Here is an 18,601-nt window from a genome sequence, read left to right as displayed (position 1 = left end):
GTGGGAGAACTTCTGTGCTGGAGACACCCTTCTGGGGCGCGACTTGCTTCAGTGGGGCTTTGATGCTCACTGAGACTGCACCCTGAGTGTGTCCCTTATGGATCTGAGGAGTTGTGGTCTGGACGGTCCCCCTCTGACCACTGGGTACACTGGCTCTTGGATCTAAGGAGGTGCTAATTTAGCCCCTGCCTGAGGTTACCCAGCAGGAACTATGAAGAGGGCTGCAGATTCCCCTTCCCTTTTTTGGAAGTGCCTTGATAAAGCTCGGCTGTGAAGGATGCAAGCGCTGTGGGGCCTTCTCTTAGAAGTTCTGGGTCTGTCTGACCCAGCTGCAGTTAGGTAATTACAGGTTGCAAATGGCCGGGGCATTCATATGCAAAAGCCTCTGCGGCAGCCTGGGTGGGCGGGGTCTCAGGAAATCAACGGGCGGAGCAAGCAGCTATGGCGGAGCCTCAGCCCTGCCCTAAGGAGGCGCGCGTCTCAGTGTCCCGGTAACGGCTGCAAGCACCTCTGAGTGAAAGCCGCCCTCAAGATCGCCCGCTGCCAGACAGTCCAGTTTCTCCCCGCATGAGTCCTGGGTCCCCAGAGACTTCCCGAAACCGGAGGTCAGAGCCGTTGGGAGCTTGTGTCTCCCTCCGGATTCAAAAGACAGCCGCGTCCTCGGGTGCCAGCCCCTTTCCGCGCGCCTTGAGCCCCGTACCTCTGCGCTTCACTTCTGCAGCTTCTCTGGGTCTCAGTGTGCCTTTCCTTCCTTCTAGTTGTAGAATTTACAGTCAGCCAGGCTTCCTGTGGTTCTCGATGATGTCCGTATTGTTTTTCTGAGGTATTAATCAATTGTTGTGAGCGGCATTAATTTCCCGGTGTTTATCTCTGCCGCCATCTTAGTTTCTCCCAAGAAATAATTTTCTTAATGTAAAACATTCATTACTTAAGTGTGGAATAGTGAAGGAGTTCATTATTCCATTAATAAAGAATGTCAACATGATAAAGATTTTTAATACAAAAATTTATAAGCTAATTTAAAGTCGCACTTTTACCAATTTCACCTACAAAGCAATACCCCACAGTTTCAACGCAGTCATATACTTTTGTCGCCAGCAACATTTAGCACAACATAGAAGAAGTGATAATCTTAGGACTTCCTGAATTGTAGATTTTGTAATCTCAAAGATGAAATAAACTTTTACCTCCAGAAGAGCATCTGCTGAATCATGAAGACAGAGAACCAGGGTCCCTATTCGGGCCATGTTGTTGACATATGAAAACGTAATCAAGAAAATAGACACCAGGTGATGCAGGAACATAATGCCGAAGTCCTTGGGGAAGGAAAAACAAAACAAAGCCACGTTAGGATTTTAGGAAAATCTTTTGGGTAGCAGTGCAGGTCCAAATGGACCACTTCTCTGACTACTTCTGCATCCTTCTTCTGGAATATGCTCAGTGGGCTATTAAAACGAGAATGATAACATATTGGCTTCTCTGATGGATCCTACACAAACAAACTCTGAATTTTTACCAGCATCTGTCTATAGTTATTAAAAATTTAACAAAAATAATGGAATAGTGGCCATCCTTATTTTGGTAAACTTCAAAGGAGCTACTTCTTGGCCCATGTGAAAAGATCATCTTTCTCAGATACTGATATAGCTCCTGAACATCTGGACATGGTTTCTTGTGATAGGAAATTTCTGTTCTTAGAAATACAGTCTCTCTAAGAAGGTAAAGGTGGAATAAATGGTGATGGAGGAAGACTTAACTTGGGCTGGACACAATACAATATACAGATGTTGTATTATAGAATTGTACACCTGAAATGTATATAATTTTATTAACCATTGTCACCCCAATAAATTCAATAAAAATTAAAAAAGTCTCTTTTTCATTGGTATTTTTATTCTTACTTAATCTATATTTCTCCCAGAGTAAGCTTGAACTTCTCAGGGACTTAAGTGCCAGGACTGGCTCTAATGGTGATCTACTCAAAGCCTTGGAGAAAGAGGATTACTCCCCTCTAGACCATTCATGTAGAGACACATAAAAAATTAGCCAAAATGGAAAGCATATTATGAAACATCCTCTATTCAGTAACTGTTGATGTCATACACTTTGGATTTTGAAAGGCCTAACTTCTATGATTTTTAAATGGTTTTAGAACATTCAAACAATGGTCTTTGTTTAGATCATGAAAGTAAAATGATAATCCACAAGAAATAAAATATCGCTCCTACTAGGTTCTTCAACCATTTATTTCATTGTATAGTTCCCATATCAAAAAACATTTCTAATTATTTGATTTTAATTTAAATACCGTGAACCTACAAAGCTATGGGTATTTTTAATGTTTAAATTCCTATAATACAGAACTCTTAAAATGTCTCTTTATATTTATAATGTCAAACTTTAAATGAAAATGATAAATAAAATTAAATGTGTATGTTTTGGAAACCCCACAATGTTTAAATGACTCTGTATATACTTTGGTGAACATGTCCAGAGGTTGCTTTTTTGCCAAACATTTATTGATAACCATACATTCTGACTTATTACTGGTAGGGTAAGCCCTCACTTAAGGACATTTATAGGTTCTGTGACTTTAAGTGAAACAACATATAACAAAACCAATTTTACCATGGGCTAATTGATATACCGACAGCATCTTACTGTTATAATGAAATGAATGAACCAAATGGTGTTATTCGAAGACTTTCCTAAATTGGGTCAGATAATTTTTTAAATGAAGCACAACTATTTCTCTTGTTTTCAGCTAACTTAGCCATATTGCACTGACGGTGAATACCACTGTTGGAAGAATCATCTGTCTTGCATCAGTTAATTCTATCTGCCTGCAGTAGAACTCAGAATTGAGTCTTGCATACTTCTGCCACCTACTGACCTATCACTATGCTCCTTCCTCCAGAACCACATTCACATGTAGTTCCCAGCTCATTGGCACAGAGAAATGCTGACCATGCTCTGAGTTTAATGAGTGATCGTGTGTCAATTTACCAGTCTTTACCTACTTCTGATTTTCTCTGTTTGGGTACTATCTAGGATTTTCCTAAATCATTAAACTTGGACAATACCCAAATATTTTAGGCATACAATAAAAATTGCTCTGATAGCGTTTCCCACATGTGTTCTCTCCAGACTGTTATCCAAAATGTATTAGGTTCCACGACCTACCAGACAATAGCTATTTCAAAAACAATGAATCAGTTAAATTGGAGCTACCCTATCAACTGATAATTTAAACTGTTCCCTAAGCATAATTAAATGAAAACATACAGAGCTTAATTCAACAGTCCAGTGAGCTTATATTTGCCCATGCTTATTACACAGATTTTAAGTCTAACCTGCTGGGTACCTAACCGGAATAATACTTTCCACATTTCCCATCGTTCAGCCCTGAATGACTGCTCTTGACTCACTAAAAGATGAGTGTTTTCTATTTAATTTTAAAATGAATAAATATAAGTTGATTAAAATTTATATTTTAATCAATCCACTTATGGATGATTAGGATCATTTTATAATTAAGTTTCCTGATTTATATCTGATATAAATGTCAATAAACAACACAAAGCCCTTGGCAATATATCAAGGACCCTCTCAAAACAAAAGCCTTGCTTTTCAAAGTTTGTTTTGTGAGGATGATTTCTGCATATAATTTCCCTGGTTCCAAAAGTCATTTATTACTGAGAGACTCAGAGTTATGCCCATAGCAGAAGACCAATTCTCATTATACAGTCATATCTGTATGAATATGAATAAAGCATGAATAATGAATTTTGTCTTGCATTTCTGTTTCAAAAAAGCATTATATACAATGAAATATCTTTAATAAAAGCCTTTGAATATGGAATCATTATTTTATGTGTTACACACACATCTCACCCTGACACATTTTTTTATGTAGACACAGTCTGGTCCAAATACCAGTTTTTAAACACAATTTGGACTTTATCAGTGCAGGATGGGGAACTCCCATCCTCATGTCTGTTACTGCTAAAAACGACTGGTGTATATGTAGACACACATATGGCTGCAGGAACCCTAGCATTTTAAGTTGATAATGTTTCACTGCATTTTTAGTAGAGAGATTGGGAATTTTTGTCGGCCTCAGACTGAAGACTGATTCCAAAAGCCTTTATTCAAAACAGACTGGCCTGGCGACCTATTTCTGTGGCTTCCTCAACCTCTGACATTCTGCCATACTGTTTTTGTTTTGTTTTAATATATTTTATTGATTTTTTTACAGAGAGGAAGGGAGAGGGATAGAGAGTTAGAAACATCGATGAGAGAGAAACATCGATCAGCTGCCTCCTGCACACTCCCTACTGGGGATGTGCCAGCAACCAAGGTACATGCCCTTGACCGGACTCGAACCTGGGACCCTTGAGTGCGCAGGCTGATGCTCTATCCACTGAGCCAAACCGGTTAGGGCCATACTGTTTTTTGACATATTCAGAGCAATCATCAAGGGCTCCTTCTTTGTTTCCTGCCTAATATTTACTCGGATCTCAGCCCTCATTCCAGTGTTTTATATGTTAATTATCAGAGACAGATAAAAAAAATTAGATGTGGTCTTGACTCAAACTCCATTAGAATAAATCTGAAATGAAAAAATTCAAGAAAGAGCCATCCATATTAATAGCAGAAGCTGGTAAGATAATACAGTGTTTTTCCCCTTACTACAGCTCCTAATGCTATTTAGGAAACCTAGGCCAGAATCCCTCAGCCTGTTCTCTGTAGCTTTCACCTCAGAAACTCCTGGATGCAGGTAAAATTCCAGCTATTTGGGTTCCATTCCCAACTATCAGAATGAAAATCAGATTCCTTAACTCAGTTCTCTGGGGGTAGCGGGGGCGGGACGGTTATGCACAATAAAATATTAGCCAGAGGGTGATCCCTCTGGCTCCTCTAGAAGAATATGTCTGACGTTCAACATGATGAAGCCCCCTTTGCAATGATCAGGCTGCAAGAGAGTCTTTGAATTAATACTGTGTCTTCAGGAGGCACCAGAAATTCATCTTCATGTACATGTTTTTATATACACAAATGAACTCATTTCTCAACAAAACAGATAACACCACAAACAAGAAACTTGTTCTTTAAGTTCTCATTTGCTTGATAAAGTACTAATAATTTTATGTAGTTTGCTTTGGGAATAATCTTTGCAACAAAGGAAAACATTGGTGAACCTTCTCAACGGGGAATAAGAAGATGAAGATTTGAAGTAATGGCTGATTTAGATGTGCATGGATGGCAAAGAATATGAAATACCTCTAAACTGCAAGGCTAAGGGAAGACTCGTTTCTCTCAGATACAAATGACATGCATTAGCTTTTCTGAATTTAATTTAACAAAATTAATAAATGTAATTAATAAACTTTAACTCTAACTCATATGGAGATCAGATCATTAGTACCAGGTTATTCATTGAACATATTTTCAAACTCTCTAAGAAATAGAAATTCGGCAGCATAACTTAAAGCTGATTTCATTTTATGAAAACTGCAGCAATAATAGAAATCTCTCATTTCTATTTGTTTTTTCAAGAATAGTTTTCTTATTTAAGCCTTCAAAGTACATAGAAATGTATATGACTTTCAACAGAGTAACAAATAATATTCCTATCTCTTCACTTGGGATTGTGCAACTGGGGGTAAAACTCCCAGAACTTCGTGGAGCGGCGTGGCTGTGCAGGGAGTGGACTTCTGGAGGACAACTTGGCACCGTGAGCAGGCAGAGTGGCTGCTCAGGCTCCGGAACAAATACAGAGATGGAGATGGGAAGGATTTCAGACGAAGCTTACATATGCCAAGAATAATCACAGTTAAATACTTTTCCCACTGAGGGAATATGAGAGTACAACAGATTCTTGACCTTGGGCTATGCATAACTAAAGGTACATATGTATATATAACCTCTTAAAAAGGAAAAAAAAAACAAGAGACTAAAAATCTATCTGGTCTTGAGACGATGACAGAAATGAAAGTATACTCAGAGTGATTTATAAAAATCAATTGATTCTGATTTGCCCCATAGTAAGCAATTTGAGGAAAATTACACCTTTTTCTTACCAATGCCTCATAATGTATATAAAGGTAAACCTTTGGGTATCCGCAATCTCCCACAATTTATTCAGTTATTATATTTTTAAGTGGCCTTGAATTTTGGCTCACTATAAAGAGAATTGGCTAAAGGTGCCATTTAAAGAAAGCTACTTCCAATAACAAGGCTCCTCAAAAAGTGTAACTAAAATTCACTTTTATTAACATGCATAGCCTATGCATACTAGGGTAAATATTTAAAAGGAAATTGTAAAGGAATGAAAAAGTGTGATTTATTTGGGAAACCTTTTTTCAAATATAAGGTGGAGAAGCCCTGGCAGATATGATTCAATTAGCTCTTCTCTAAAATTCTGTCCATGCTTAGAACTTCATCCACATTAAATCTAGAGTCAAATTTATTTTCACATATTTTCCTAATAGACTACATTTTTCCTCTTTTGGACTAAATATATAGAGAATTAGGTCCTCGAGGGAGGTAACTGTCACATACAAACATTGTAAAAGCAGTAAGTGCCAAGAAATTACTTGGCGAAGGACTTTACATTTACTGTTGTTACTATCAAAATGTTTTTAAGAATATGTACTGATATGATGTAAATATCTCCACTAGCCATTCTCACATCTGACATCCTCACTGTTCAACAAATATGCATGTCCAGGTTACTCTACTTTAGAGCATCAAAAGGCGCACTATGGCCCCAGGCCAAATCTGGCCCTCCATTTGTTTTTGTCAAGAAAGATTTATTGAAATATTGCCACATCCACTTGTTTAGTTATTGTTTATGGCAGCATTCTTGCTACAGTGGTAGAGTTGAGTAGTTTCAATAGAAACTATAGCACCCACACGTTTAAAATAGTTACTATATGGTCCCTTATAGAAAGTTGGATGACCCTGACCTTACAGCCACATTAAAGGGCATACTGTGGGAAACTCGGCCATGTTATCTGAGATGTGCCAACTGCGTAGTCTCATGGCCAGCTTCATCCATTTCTCCATATAGAGAATATGTAAGAGAGGCCCTGGCCAGTGTGGTTCAGTTGGGTGAACATCATCCCATGCATCAAAAAGGTCACCAGTTCGATTCCCACTCAGGGCACATGCTCAGGTTGCAGGCTCAGTCCCCGGTAGGGGAAATGCAGGAGGCAGCCAATCAATGCTTCTCTTTCACATAGGTGTTTCCCTCTCTCCCTCTCCATGCCCCTCTCTAAAATCAATATAAACACATTTTAAAAAATAATATGTAAGAGATTTAATTTTCACAGCTATTCTGAAGTAACCCATAAAATGTGACTCTCAATTTCAGACACACTATTAAAAACAGAGTTTTGGCAGGTATCTCCAGCACACTTCTCATGATAAATCGTAACTACAACTTCAAGATAATTTGAAAATCCTGATCAGCTTTTATAACAAGAGCTGTCTGGATGCAACAGTGCTTTCCTGCTGCCAGATGTGCCATTATTTTATAGCTTCTGGGAACTTGGATAAATGGAGTGAAGAACTGCTGTATAAGCAGTGTTTACCCAATATTTCTCCTGTGTAACATTTATGGTACCATTTCAAAATCAAGAATTCATAATCTCTTTTCTACTATGAATTATTTAGTTAATATTAATCTTTAATTGATTTTATTACCGTGGCAGGGGATGTAATAAAATTTTATTTGTACAACAGAAAACAGTATGATAGTGCCAGCAATTCCCTTCCAGTGTGCCTGGCCAGAGCACAGAACTTAATTTGTAGCTCCCTGGAGTCCTTCGTCCTGCATGCTTTCCTCTCCCTGTCAAAAGCACCCTTTCCAAATGCATTCTGCTTTCAATGATGTAGATGTTTTTCTTAATTATACATGCATGTCTTTGTTCTCATTGATCTTTGGATCTTCAGAAGTTCTCCATCACTACAAATCCTGCCAATTATAAGCGCAGAAGTTGGAGGTCTTTATATACACTGTATGGGCTCTGTTTAAATTACTCTTGGCCCAGCCACACTAATTTGTACAGCTTTTAAAGCTAAAAGGATCACTTCTGAGATATTTTAAGCACACTCAATAAAACAGTCTTCAGTGATGCACAAGTTAGGACCTTATTCCCTCCCTTCTTCCCCCTTTTTCTCCCCACCCTCTTCCCCCCTCCAATATCCCTGAGGACAAAGGCAACTCTTGCTGTCAAGTAACTCCATTCAGGTTGAAAACATCCAGAATGATCAGTAGGGGGCAGAGTGTGCTCAACTAAAATCAGAAATATCCCCAAAACTCAAAAGCCGTAATTCTATTTACTTTAAATATGAGGCGCAAAATGACAATGGGCAATCAAGGACTCAGTTTTGTGCTTGAGATTGTAGATGGAAAAATTTTTCTTCTGGTCAACCAGGTAGGGATGATGCTGTAAGTTGTCAGGAGAAACTCATTGTCATCATCAGCCTTATCTTTTCTAACTCCTTTTCCTTCAGCCATCTGAGCTTTCCACCCACCTTTACAAACATAAAAAAAATGACACCTACCCTAACCAGTTTGGCTCAGTGGATGGAGCATCAGCCTGCGGACTCAAGGGTCCCAGGTTCGATTCTGGTCAGGGGCATGACCTGGGATGCGGGCACATCCCCAGTAGGAGGTGTGCAGGAGGCAGCTGATCGATGTTTCTCTCTCATCGATGTTTCTAACTCTCTATCCCTCTCCCTTCCTCTCTGTGAAAAATGAATAAAACATATTGAAAAAAAATGACACCTACAGAATTCACTCCTCGAGTTACTTCTTGTCTCCAAGCAGGCCTCTGGCCATGCAGTTTTTCTGTTTTTGTTTTTTCAAATTTTTTGTTTGTTTGTTTTGTTTTTCTGGCTGGAAGGCTTGTGCTTTCTCTTCTTTTCTCCACTTTGACGACCTGGTAAACTTCTATCTACCCTCCGATTTGCCTGCTCATTCTCAAGCTCCAAAGGTTCTGATGAACACTGTGATTTATTCAGAACAACAGCCCCATAAAGCAAGTACTACTAGAACTCCATTTTATACAGAAACTGAGGCACAGAGATGCTATATGATTTTTCCAAAGTCACATAATGGAGACAGGCTAGAGCCAGATCTGAATGCAGTTCTGCGTGATCCCTGAGTGCAGGTTCCTAAGCCAGCAGGCTGCTTTTCAGGAGCAAACACAGAGGGAAGACTGGGGGAGGAGGCCACAGAGAGAGGACACTTCTGAAACACATGTAAGTGAGAGACTAAGAACGAGGCCCACTTCTAGAAGAAAGGAAGGGCGGGGGGTGTCCAGAGCAAAGGTGCAGAATTAGCCAAGAGTATGAAAGGCGCTTCTTGTTTGGAAGCCGAAGGGGAGGACATGTGATGGACCTGTTTATATTTATGGGGATAGAAATGGAGGGAATGCACCAAGTCAGGGAGTCAGCGCTATAATAAGCCAAAGTGGGTGTTTTCCCAAGACCCCTAGGATGACTTGTGGGGAACTTCCCACAGGAAGCTGAGTGGAACCCCCCAATAGCTCCTGAGAGAGGGTCGGATTCCTGAGATCTGCACTTGAGGATCCAGAGCCCAGACCAGAAGCACTGTGGAAGTCCTGGGGTCTTTACACCTCATTGGAAGAAGAGGTCCCTGCCAATCACCCTCCCACACTCGGACAGCACTATGTGGGTTCTAAAGGTGCTTAAACCTGGGAGTGTAATTGCCAGAGTAAGTTAAGATAGCCTTTGAATAAAATTCCCCACAAAACCTATTTCTTTTCTAGACAATACTGTTTTATTGTCCTACCCACCTGCACACAGCACGGGGTTGAAATGCTTTGATCACAGGTGGTAACTTACTAAAATGAGCTGCCTCTTCTTCCCTTCTGACATTCTGAAGACACTGTAGTATGAAACACACACACACACACACACACACACACACACACACACACACCCAGAGGCCTGAGTCAGGAATATCTGCCATGGGAGAAAGCTAAGCTTTGAGTGCAGAATATCACTACTCCAATCACAAGTGGATACACAGATGAGCAACTCTGCAGCTCTGTGAAGGAGAGGTTAAGTGGCCTGCCTGTGTCTGTAAGTAGGAGCACTGAGGTTACACAGAGAGAATTCACATCTTCCTCCTTCCCTCTCAGGATGATCAGGTGTCACCTGGTGGGATTTCAGCTCTTCAAGGAAAGAAAGGCCATGCTGATACAATCTGAGGCACTCCCCAGAGTCATATTCTCAGGAAAGATTTAAAAATAAGATAGATGAGCAGTTCTCAAATGTTTTCATCTCAGAACTCTTAAAAATTATTGAGGACATCAAAGAGTTTGTTTATGTAGGTGATACCTATCAATATTTAACACTTTAGACATTAAAACTGAGAAATTTTAAAAAGGTGTCGAAACACACTTAACTTATTTTAAAGTCCATTATTTGTTAATTAACATAAATATTTCCCCCCAAATAACTACATTTTTCCAAAATTTAAAAATAAATGGTAAGAGTGTATTGTTTACATGATTGCAAATCTCCCTGCTGTCTGGCTTAAGACAAGAGAGTTGGATTCTCATAACTGATGTCACTTTGATTGAAGTATATAAAGAAAATCCAGTACCATACAGTTCGAAAATGAAGTATCTTGCTAGGCTTTTCAGACAGTTATGGATAGTCTTCTTTGATTCTGTACCAAAACTTGAGAAGCAGGATATTCTTCAAGGTTAATTGCAATGGAATTTAAAACCAGATCAATAAACTTTTCATATTCTGTTACATAAAATCCTTTGCTCTGTCTTGACCTTTGAATAGATCTTAAACTCATGCATGGTTTTGTAGCTTCATGCATCAGTCACTTGGAAAATATTGGCTCACTGAGCCAATGAAATATTTTGTTATTCAGTATTTTTCAAATCGCATGAATTAATGTCCTTACCAATCTCATGGAAAAAGTTTTAAAGCACTGAGATGCTATCAAGCTCTTGCTGGTGAACACAAGTTTTCTGAAAATCAAATTTTGCTTGAAAGCTTGGTTTTATTATTGACAACAAATAATGGTAATTGTTCTTTTGATACAACTTGACAGGCTCATTCTGCATTTTCAAGAAAATATCTACCCAAAACACAAGTGGTAATAACCATAGTTTGCCAGTCATTTGTTCAAGTAAAAGCAAGATTCCATGGGAAAAAGTAGTGAGTTCTGTTCACAATGCAAGGTGCTAACTGTACCTGGTTTTCTTGAGACACTATTTTATGTTGTTATGCAGCAGCAGTTCTTTATGCATATTTCCCATTTCTTCACACAAAATATTTTTTAAATGTATACGCAAGAATGCAGGTTTAATAAAATTAACACTTTTTTACTGCTTCGTCAAGAGCATTCTCGAGTAAAAATGACTTTTGTTCTTCCCAAAAGCATGTGGCAGTGAAGAATGACTTTTGATATAGTTTAGTGCTATTACCAGCAATTTTGCCCACTGTTATTTTTGCATTATCTGTGCAAATTTCAATGCAGTGAGAAAGACAAATGACATCTTAGTATTATTCTGAAGACAGTTTTGACCTTGCAGGTCCCCTGAAAAGTCTTAGGGATCTCTAAGTGTCTGCAGACCACACTTTGAGAACTGCTGATTTAGAAAAATTATTTCAAATATTGTTTTAGGAAATGATTTAACTAGCCACATTATTAATAATAACTGCCACTGGTCAGGATAAGCCAGACAATGTGACAATCATGACAAAGCCCTTGAAATCTCGGTTTAAAACAAAGGCTTATTTCTTACCCACTGCATGTTACCATTTGGCTAAGGGTGGAGGTTCACGCTGTCCACCACAGTCACTCAGGGACCAGACTGAGGCAGCAGTCTCCATCTCAAATGTTACCAATCACTATACTTCAGGGGAAAAGAGAGTTTAGAGGGTCTCACACCAGCAATTAAATACTCTGGTACAAAAGTGACTCTAGTCAGTTCTGTTCACAGCCTGCCAGTCACAACCACAAGAGAGGACATGGCTGAAAAGTACAATCCTACATGTGCCTGAGGGTAGAGAGCTGGCACTATCTGACGAACCACATTAAAACCACAGCAATAGCTAACATTTGCTGAGCATTAATTATGTGCCAGGCATTGTTCTAACAGCATGTAATACTTTATGCTGACAACACTCTGTTGAGGTAAGTTATATGAAACTCCATTCTTTGGATCAGAAAATCTTTGGATCAGGCACAAAGAGGTAAAGTAACTTGCTCAAGGTCACACCAAGTTAGGAGTAGTGCCGGGCAGGTGGATGAACTCCAGAGTCCATGCCTTTAACCTCAAGGCCATACTGCCCATAGTTTCCCCCCGCCCGCTCCAGAAAAAAATAAGAAAAGTAAGAATTTCCCCATATGATTAATATAGAGGATTGTCCTTTATTACAAGGTGTTCTCTCTCCTTGAAAATGTTCAAACGTCCTTTCCTTAAAGAATTCATGGTTATAAATGGAGGAAGTACTAGGGAAGAAGGGTGGCTACCTTCAGTTAGTTCCTCTTCCTAATTAGTTTTGTTAATTTTAATGGACCAAAAGTACAAAAACTTGTGACCACTATGTTTTGGAGGTGTCTTTGTTTTTGGTTTTAGCACTTTGTTTTGAATCAACCAAATTCTGGTCGTTATGTGCCAAACAAAGGTACTATTCTAAGCTCTATTTGCCAAGCATTGTACTAGATGGTTTCATGGGCATTATGCCATTTAATTCTATGCTATACAGCTTGCTTTATAAAAAGACTAAAGCATGCATTGTCTTCTATACCCTGAATCCTATTGAAGCAGGAAAGATCTGGAGCATGACAGGCCCCTCACAGGTGAGTAAAGCACTCATAAGAATGGACACCAGTTAGTCTCTGAAAATATAAGTCCATCAATGAGCTTCTTGCGCAATTTAATCACCATACATCTGTCAGGAATCTTTTACAAAATATAGTCTTTCTCTTAGGTTAAAGACCAGAAGAGCAATAGCTGATTTTACCAGCGGGGCTTTGGAACTTGGCCATGGATGATTTCCTGAGAAGGATTCCGAACATGAGCCCGGCTCATTGGCCCAGGGCCCAGACCTTTGAGTCCAACAGCTACTTAGTTGAAAGGGACATAGGGCTTAGACACAAGCAAGCTGTTCTGAGCTCCAGTCATATTTATTAGTGTCCCTTAGAAAATTTAGATGTGAAGGAGAAATACTCATTGTGAACAGGTGCTAAAAACAGAATTTCAACAAAAATGAAGCCTTGAGAAAGAAATATTTTGAACAATGTTGAATACCCAGAGTATGTAAGAAACTGGAACAATTTCTGTTTACAAAAGAAGGAAGGAAGAAGAGAGAAAGAGGGAAGGAGGAAAGAATGAAGGGAAGCAAGAAGAAAAAGAGAAGGAAAAAATCCTCAAAAAGGTTTACACATCTTAGTAGCTTATAATAGAATATTAGAATTATATGTCATTTGAATTATTAGTCCAAATGACTACATCTTGGCTAGTCCCTTCCCTCTGGGAAGATTAATAGTATAACTTATCACTGACCAATTAAGAACCAACCCTAGAAATGATCCAAACTTGAAGGGGAAATAAGAAGCTTCACAGACAAAAAAAAAAAAAATACCACATGATCTCATTGTCATTTACTTGGGAAGCTAAGTAAACATGTGTGTAACCTTTCTATTAACAACCCTACAAATGGCCTTCAGAAGTTGATTTCTATGCTCTGTTATCAATGGGTGCCTTCAAATATTTCTATTCCCTAATTAGGAAGCAGGCTCTTTTTTAGAGAACTTGGTAAATAGTTAAAAATCTGGAAGATGGGGAGTATATTTCGCAGCCTGAACATTCTATAAATCCTTGCTGCTGGTTGGAATGGCAGACCCTCCAAGGGGTAAGGTAATGAGGAGGGAACCACCAAGAGCCTACAGTGACAGCAAGATGCAAAGGAAAAAAGCAAGGGCTACAACTCACTAATGAGAGCTGTCAATAGAGGAAAAGCCTTCCTTATTAAAACCTGTGCTGAGTAATAGTCTGGTAGTGGCCATATTCCCATTTTGCACATGAAATAAGAATTAGCCAGCTTTTGGCTCACTCAAAAGACGTGGTAAATGTGTGATGAGAAAGCTCATGCAAGTGGAGACATGTCTCACTAGGACTCGGCTCCTGGGAGCCAAGGACAGTCAGTCTTGCAATCTCTTTGATTTTAGATGGTACCCCTCATTCTCACTGAGCGAAAGAGGAGCCAATACAATGACAAAGAGCTGCAAATTACTACCTTTAATGTCAGGAGCATAGCAAGGCAAGACAATGCAAGAACTGTGTACCTCTCTAATCTAAGAGGGAATCACAGTACTTTGCTTGGTCAACTTGGGCTGTAATTCATCCCCAAACTGCACAACCTTGAAAAATGTACATAAACTTACTGTGCACACATTTTCTTAACTACAAAATAGAAGAATATTTAAACCTCCTTCTTTGTTATACTCATGTTTTGTGTGACTCCTGGAAAAAATGTTCCTCGAAAGAAAAGAAAATGCATATTATTTGGTCTTAAAAAGGAAGGAAATTCTGATGTGTGCTACACGTGGGTGAACCTAAGGACATTAGGCTAAGTGAAATAGGCCCATCACAAAAGGACAAATATGGTCTAATTACACTTATGAGGTACCTAGAGCAGTCAAATTCATAGCAAAAGAAAGTAAAATGGTGGCTGCCAGGAGCCTGGGGGCGGGGGGGGGCGGAGAAAAGAATGGGAAATTGTTGTTTAATGGATATAGAGTTTCGGTTTTGCAAGCTGAAAAGAATGTTGAAAACTAATTGCACAACAATGTGAATGTGTGTAACAGTACTGAACTGTACACATAAAATGGTTAAGATGGTAAATTTTATATTTTGTATTTTTACCACAACGAAAGATTTAAAAACTAAATAAGTAAAATATGCAATGAGCCTGGCACATAGGAGATAATCAGACTACAAGTTCTGACTACATGAATTAAGAAGGCTCCACACATAAGACCAGAATATCTAATTGGGATACTGACCCTAGAGGATCTTTAAACATTCTCAGAAGCTGGCCCAGCAAGTTTGGTGCAAGGAGTAAGGGAACCAACCACAAGTTATGGGTGTCAATGAGTTACCCGCTATACCTAAGCCTTGGCCCTTGTAATTCTGTTTCTTTGTTATGGGGTGAGGCCACATTAGTAACAAAGGAACAGAATTTCCGGAGGATGAGGCCCAGAAATCAGGATTTTAAAAAGATTCCCAGGTGATTCTAATGTGCAGCCAAGGTTGAGAACCACTGCCTTACAGGGACCACACACTTCTGAGAATCAGAGGGCATACACCACATTAAGGCTGCTCAGCCACACAAAACACAAAGACCGCCTTTTGCCAGCTAAGTAAGCCACTGCTGCGGGTCAGAGAAAGGAGTATACTCTGGAGCAGTGGTCGCCAACCGGTGGTCTGCAGACCATCGGTGGTGCCTGAGGTCCGAAAGGTTGGTGACCGCTGCTCTGGAGCACACAAGTATGTGGAGCACGGGCACTGAGATGCAGGCCAGCAAACACAGCTTCGAAGGAACGATCCAAATATGAAAGTCCGGAGAACGTGGCATCATGAAAAATAAGCAGTGAAAAGTCAAAAGTGCCACCTGTGTCCAGAGGCTGGTGCGATGAGAACTAGAATGAGCGGGTTTAACCCTCAGGAGGTCAAGAGTGCCCTCCATAGACGCTGGCGGGAGGGGTGAAACCCAGATCACAGTTCAGTTAGGAATGTTGTCTTTTCATGCCAGTTAGCCCTTAAATTGGAGAAAATTTCATTCTGTAGAGCTGGAACACGGAGATGTTACTCTCTCCCAGGAGCAACAAATAACATTTTTCTTTTTTATTTAATTTGGAGAAAAGAGAGACTTGTAAATCAGACTGAGAGAAATGACTGCTATTGGGACTCGTTGCTATAAATTTTCATAGAGAAAAGAACACTAGGGAAGAGTTAAGAGACAAGGAGAACAAAATCCCAAACAGCACAAGCAAAAATAGAGAACTTTATGTATCCAAGCAGAAAGCAGGACTAACCTAGCGCTGCTGGGAAAACAGCGGGGAGTGCCTGTGGCTCTACACCCACCTGCCAGGGCCCATTAACGACACCTGTCTGCAGGCACTTTACAACAGAACCCCACTTACCTTTCTTTTGATATCAGTGAACTGGGAAAACATTAAAGACCAATAAAACGACAGCTCCAGGATATAATAGTAGTGAAGGTCAGTTGTGAGTGGCTGAGGATCAAAGGAAAAAAAAAGATGAATAGTTAATAGGAAACCCCATTTGTGTCCCAAACATCTCAAACTCAGTTCTGAAAAGTGACATGGTCTTATGCCCCCACAAATTCTAGCCCCTTTCTCTTTGTGGACAAAGGTGTCTTTGAAGGATGCCTCTAATCCCTCTACTCCACAGCCTGATGGCATTAGTTTTATCTCCAACCAAAAAAGGGTCCATCAGGATGAACATTTGGTACCTGATTCACTATTTACTTTAACAATAGCATGTACGGTTCTTTGACATGAGTGAGTATCTGCAAGATTCCTCAGACAACCTAAAATATATATTCCAATGCACACAACAAAAGAATAGCCCTGGCTAACTGCTGTGAGATTCCACGGCACAGGCACAGGGGAGGGAGGTGACAGAAACTGGAGGACAACATATGTCACTGAGGCCTCGTTCCCAGTTGGGCATTAATCAGATCTTTCTTTCAGTACCCAGCAAATGTCAACAAAAGACAATTCAAAAACATTTCTTAAAAGATCAGAGGGACAAGGAAGCTGCCAAGAGATACTGGGCTAGGCACCCAGCCAGGAAATCCGAGGTCAAGTCCCACCTCCGCAGCTTCGTAGGTATAAAACTTGGGCCTTAGTTAATTTACTGTAAAATGAGGTGGCACCTGTTCTATCTGCCTCACAGGTCCAGGAAGGGGGAGAAGATCAGAGAGGCAGCAGAACGCAAGAATATTTATTCTGCACATAAATCCATAAAAACAAAACGAAACAGTGTGTTTTTTTAAAACAAAACAAAAAAAACCCATTTTCAACAACCTGTTTCTGTTTATTGAATTGTAATGAAATGCCTTCCTTTACCGGAATGAATCAAAGACCTTTGAAGCTCATCACACAAACATATCTACGCACACAGTAATAGCGTAGGTGGTAAATACAATGGGAACTTAAATGCTCTGTAAACCAACAGCAGCATAACAAATGACTTTTACGAGAAGCTGGTACTCACTTAACCACCAACTCTACTGACTTTACGCACAGGCATCAAGGAAAACAGTTGTCCTACTCACTGACCTTTGGCAACAGAGCATCAGAGAGGACAGGATGCTCTCCCCACCAGCAATCCTAAGCTCTGAGTGAGCATCAGTGTGTTTATCAAGTTCAGCACCACCCTGGAGAGAATATATTTCCTAATGAAGTGGCCTTTAAAATTGAAGGTATTTATGCCCGGCCAGTGTGGTTCAGTGGTTGAGCGTCGACCTAGGAACCAGGAGGTCATGGTTCGATTACTGGTCAGGGCTCATGCCGGGGTTGCGGGCTCGATTCCCAGTGTGGGTTGTGCAGGAGGCAGCCAATCAATGTTTCTTCTCATCATTGATGCTTCTATCCCTCTCCTTTCCTCTCGGAAATAAAAAATATATATATATATTTTTAAAAACTGAAGTTATTCGCAATGAGAGATGGGTACTTAGGTCAGACATACGGCAACAATAAAGTCTAAAAAATAGAGTGCTGGCTTTAAGACCCTTGGAGCCAAGATTAAATGTCAGTTTTAATGAGAGTCACTTTCTTATTGCATCTCCACCTGGGAAAATGCCCCAGTGGGCTATAAGGACAAGTGAGAGCACTCTAGGAATTGCAGAGTTCATAAGAGAGCATCATATTAGAATAACTACTATAGTTGTGGAGTCCTTTGCAGTTGACAGAGCTTACCCATGCAATAATTTCCTTGACACTCTTAAAAGCCCTATAAAATTAATACTATCATTTTCTAAATTGTATGGTTCCAGGAGATTGCTGCCAGTTAATTCAGGTGGGAGGCTGAGCCCAGGTCCCACAGCGAGGGAGGGCTTGTGATCGCCACTGGGGCTTCCATTCCCCACTTGTACTCTTTATGATAGCTGCACAAGGGCCAACTGAGGGCAACGTTGCATCGTTTTAAACTTAAAATACACACATGGATATAAAAACCATTATGTGTGGAATAAACAATATACATACTCATACATAAGGAGCAGTGAATCCTTGATAAAATTGAAACAGACCACTCCTCACCTAGAAATCTGTACAATTATTTATTTAACTAGAGGCCCGGTGCATGGATCTGTGCACTGGAGGGGTCCCTTGGCTTGGCCTGCGGGGATCGGGCCGAAACCAGCTCTCTGACATCCCCCGAGGTGCCCCAGATTGCGAGATGGTGCAGGCTGGGCCGAGGGACCCCCTGGTGCACAATCGGGGCCAGGGAGGGACACAGGAAGTTGGCCAGCTGGGGATGGGGTGGGGGGGGGGGGGACA

The 18,601-nt window shown here is 40.2% G+C and overlaps 1 protein-coding gene across 1 annotated transcript in view; it reads right to left on the bottom strand.

The window, feature by feature from the left end:
- The window catches only part of CERS6 (ceramide synthase 6), a 262,024-nt gene that overhangs the window by 52,998 nt on the left and 190,425 nt on the right, over positions 1-18,601 (bottom strand). Inside the window, exons 6-7 of the mRNA XM_015565753.1 lie at positions 16,217-16,309; positions 1,188-1,316 (exon numbers count right to left, since the gene is read on the bottom strand). Coding sequence (XP_015421239.1) covers positions 1,188-1,316; positions 16,217-16,309 — 222 coding nt within the window. The remainder of the gene's footprint in view (positions 1-1,187; positions 1,317-16,216; positions 16,310-18,601) is intronic.

This window comes from Myotis davidii, unplaced genomic scaffold (genome assembly GCF_000327345.1).
Source record: "Myotis davidii unplaced genomic scaffold, ASM32734v1 scaffold59, whole genome shotgun sequence".
Classification (NCBI taxonomy): domain Eukaryota; kingdom Metazoa; phylum Chordata; class Mammalia; order Chiroptera; family Vespertilionidae; genus Myotis; species Myotis davidii.
Note: the sequence above shows the minus strand (reverse complement) of the source record. Positions and strands in the feature narration are given on the sequence as shown.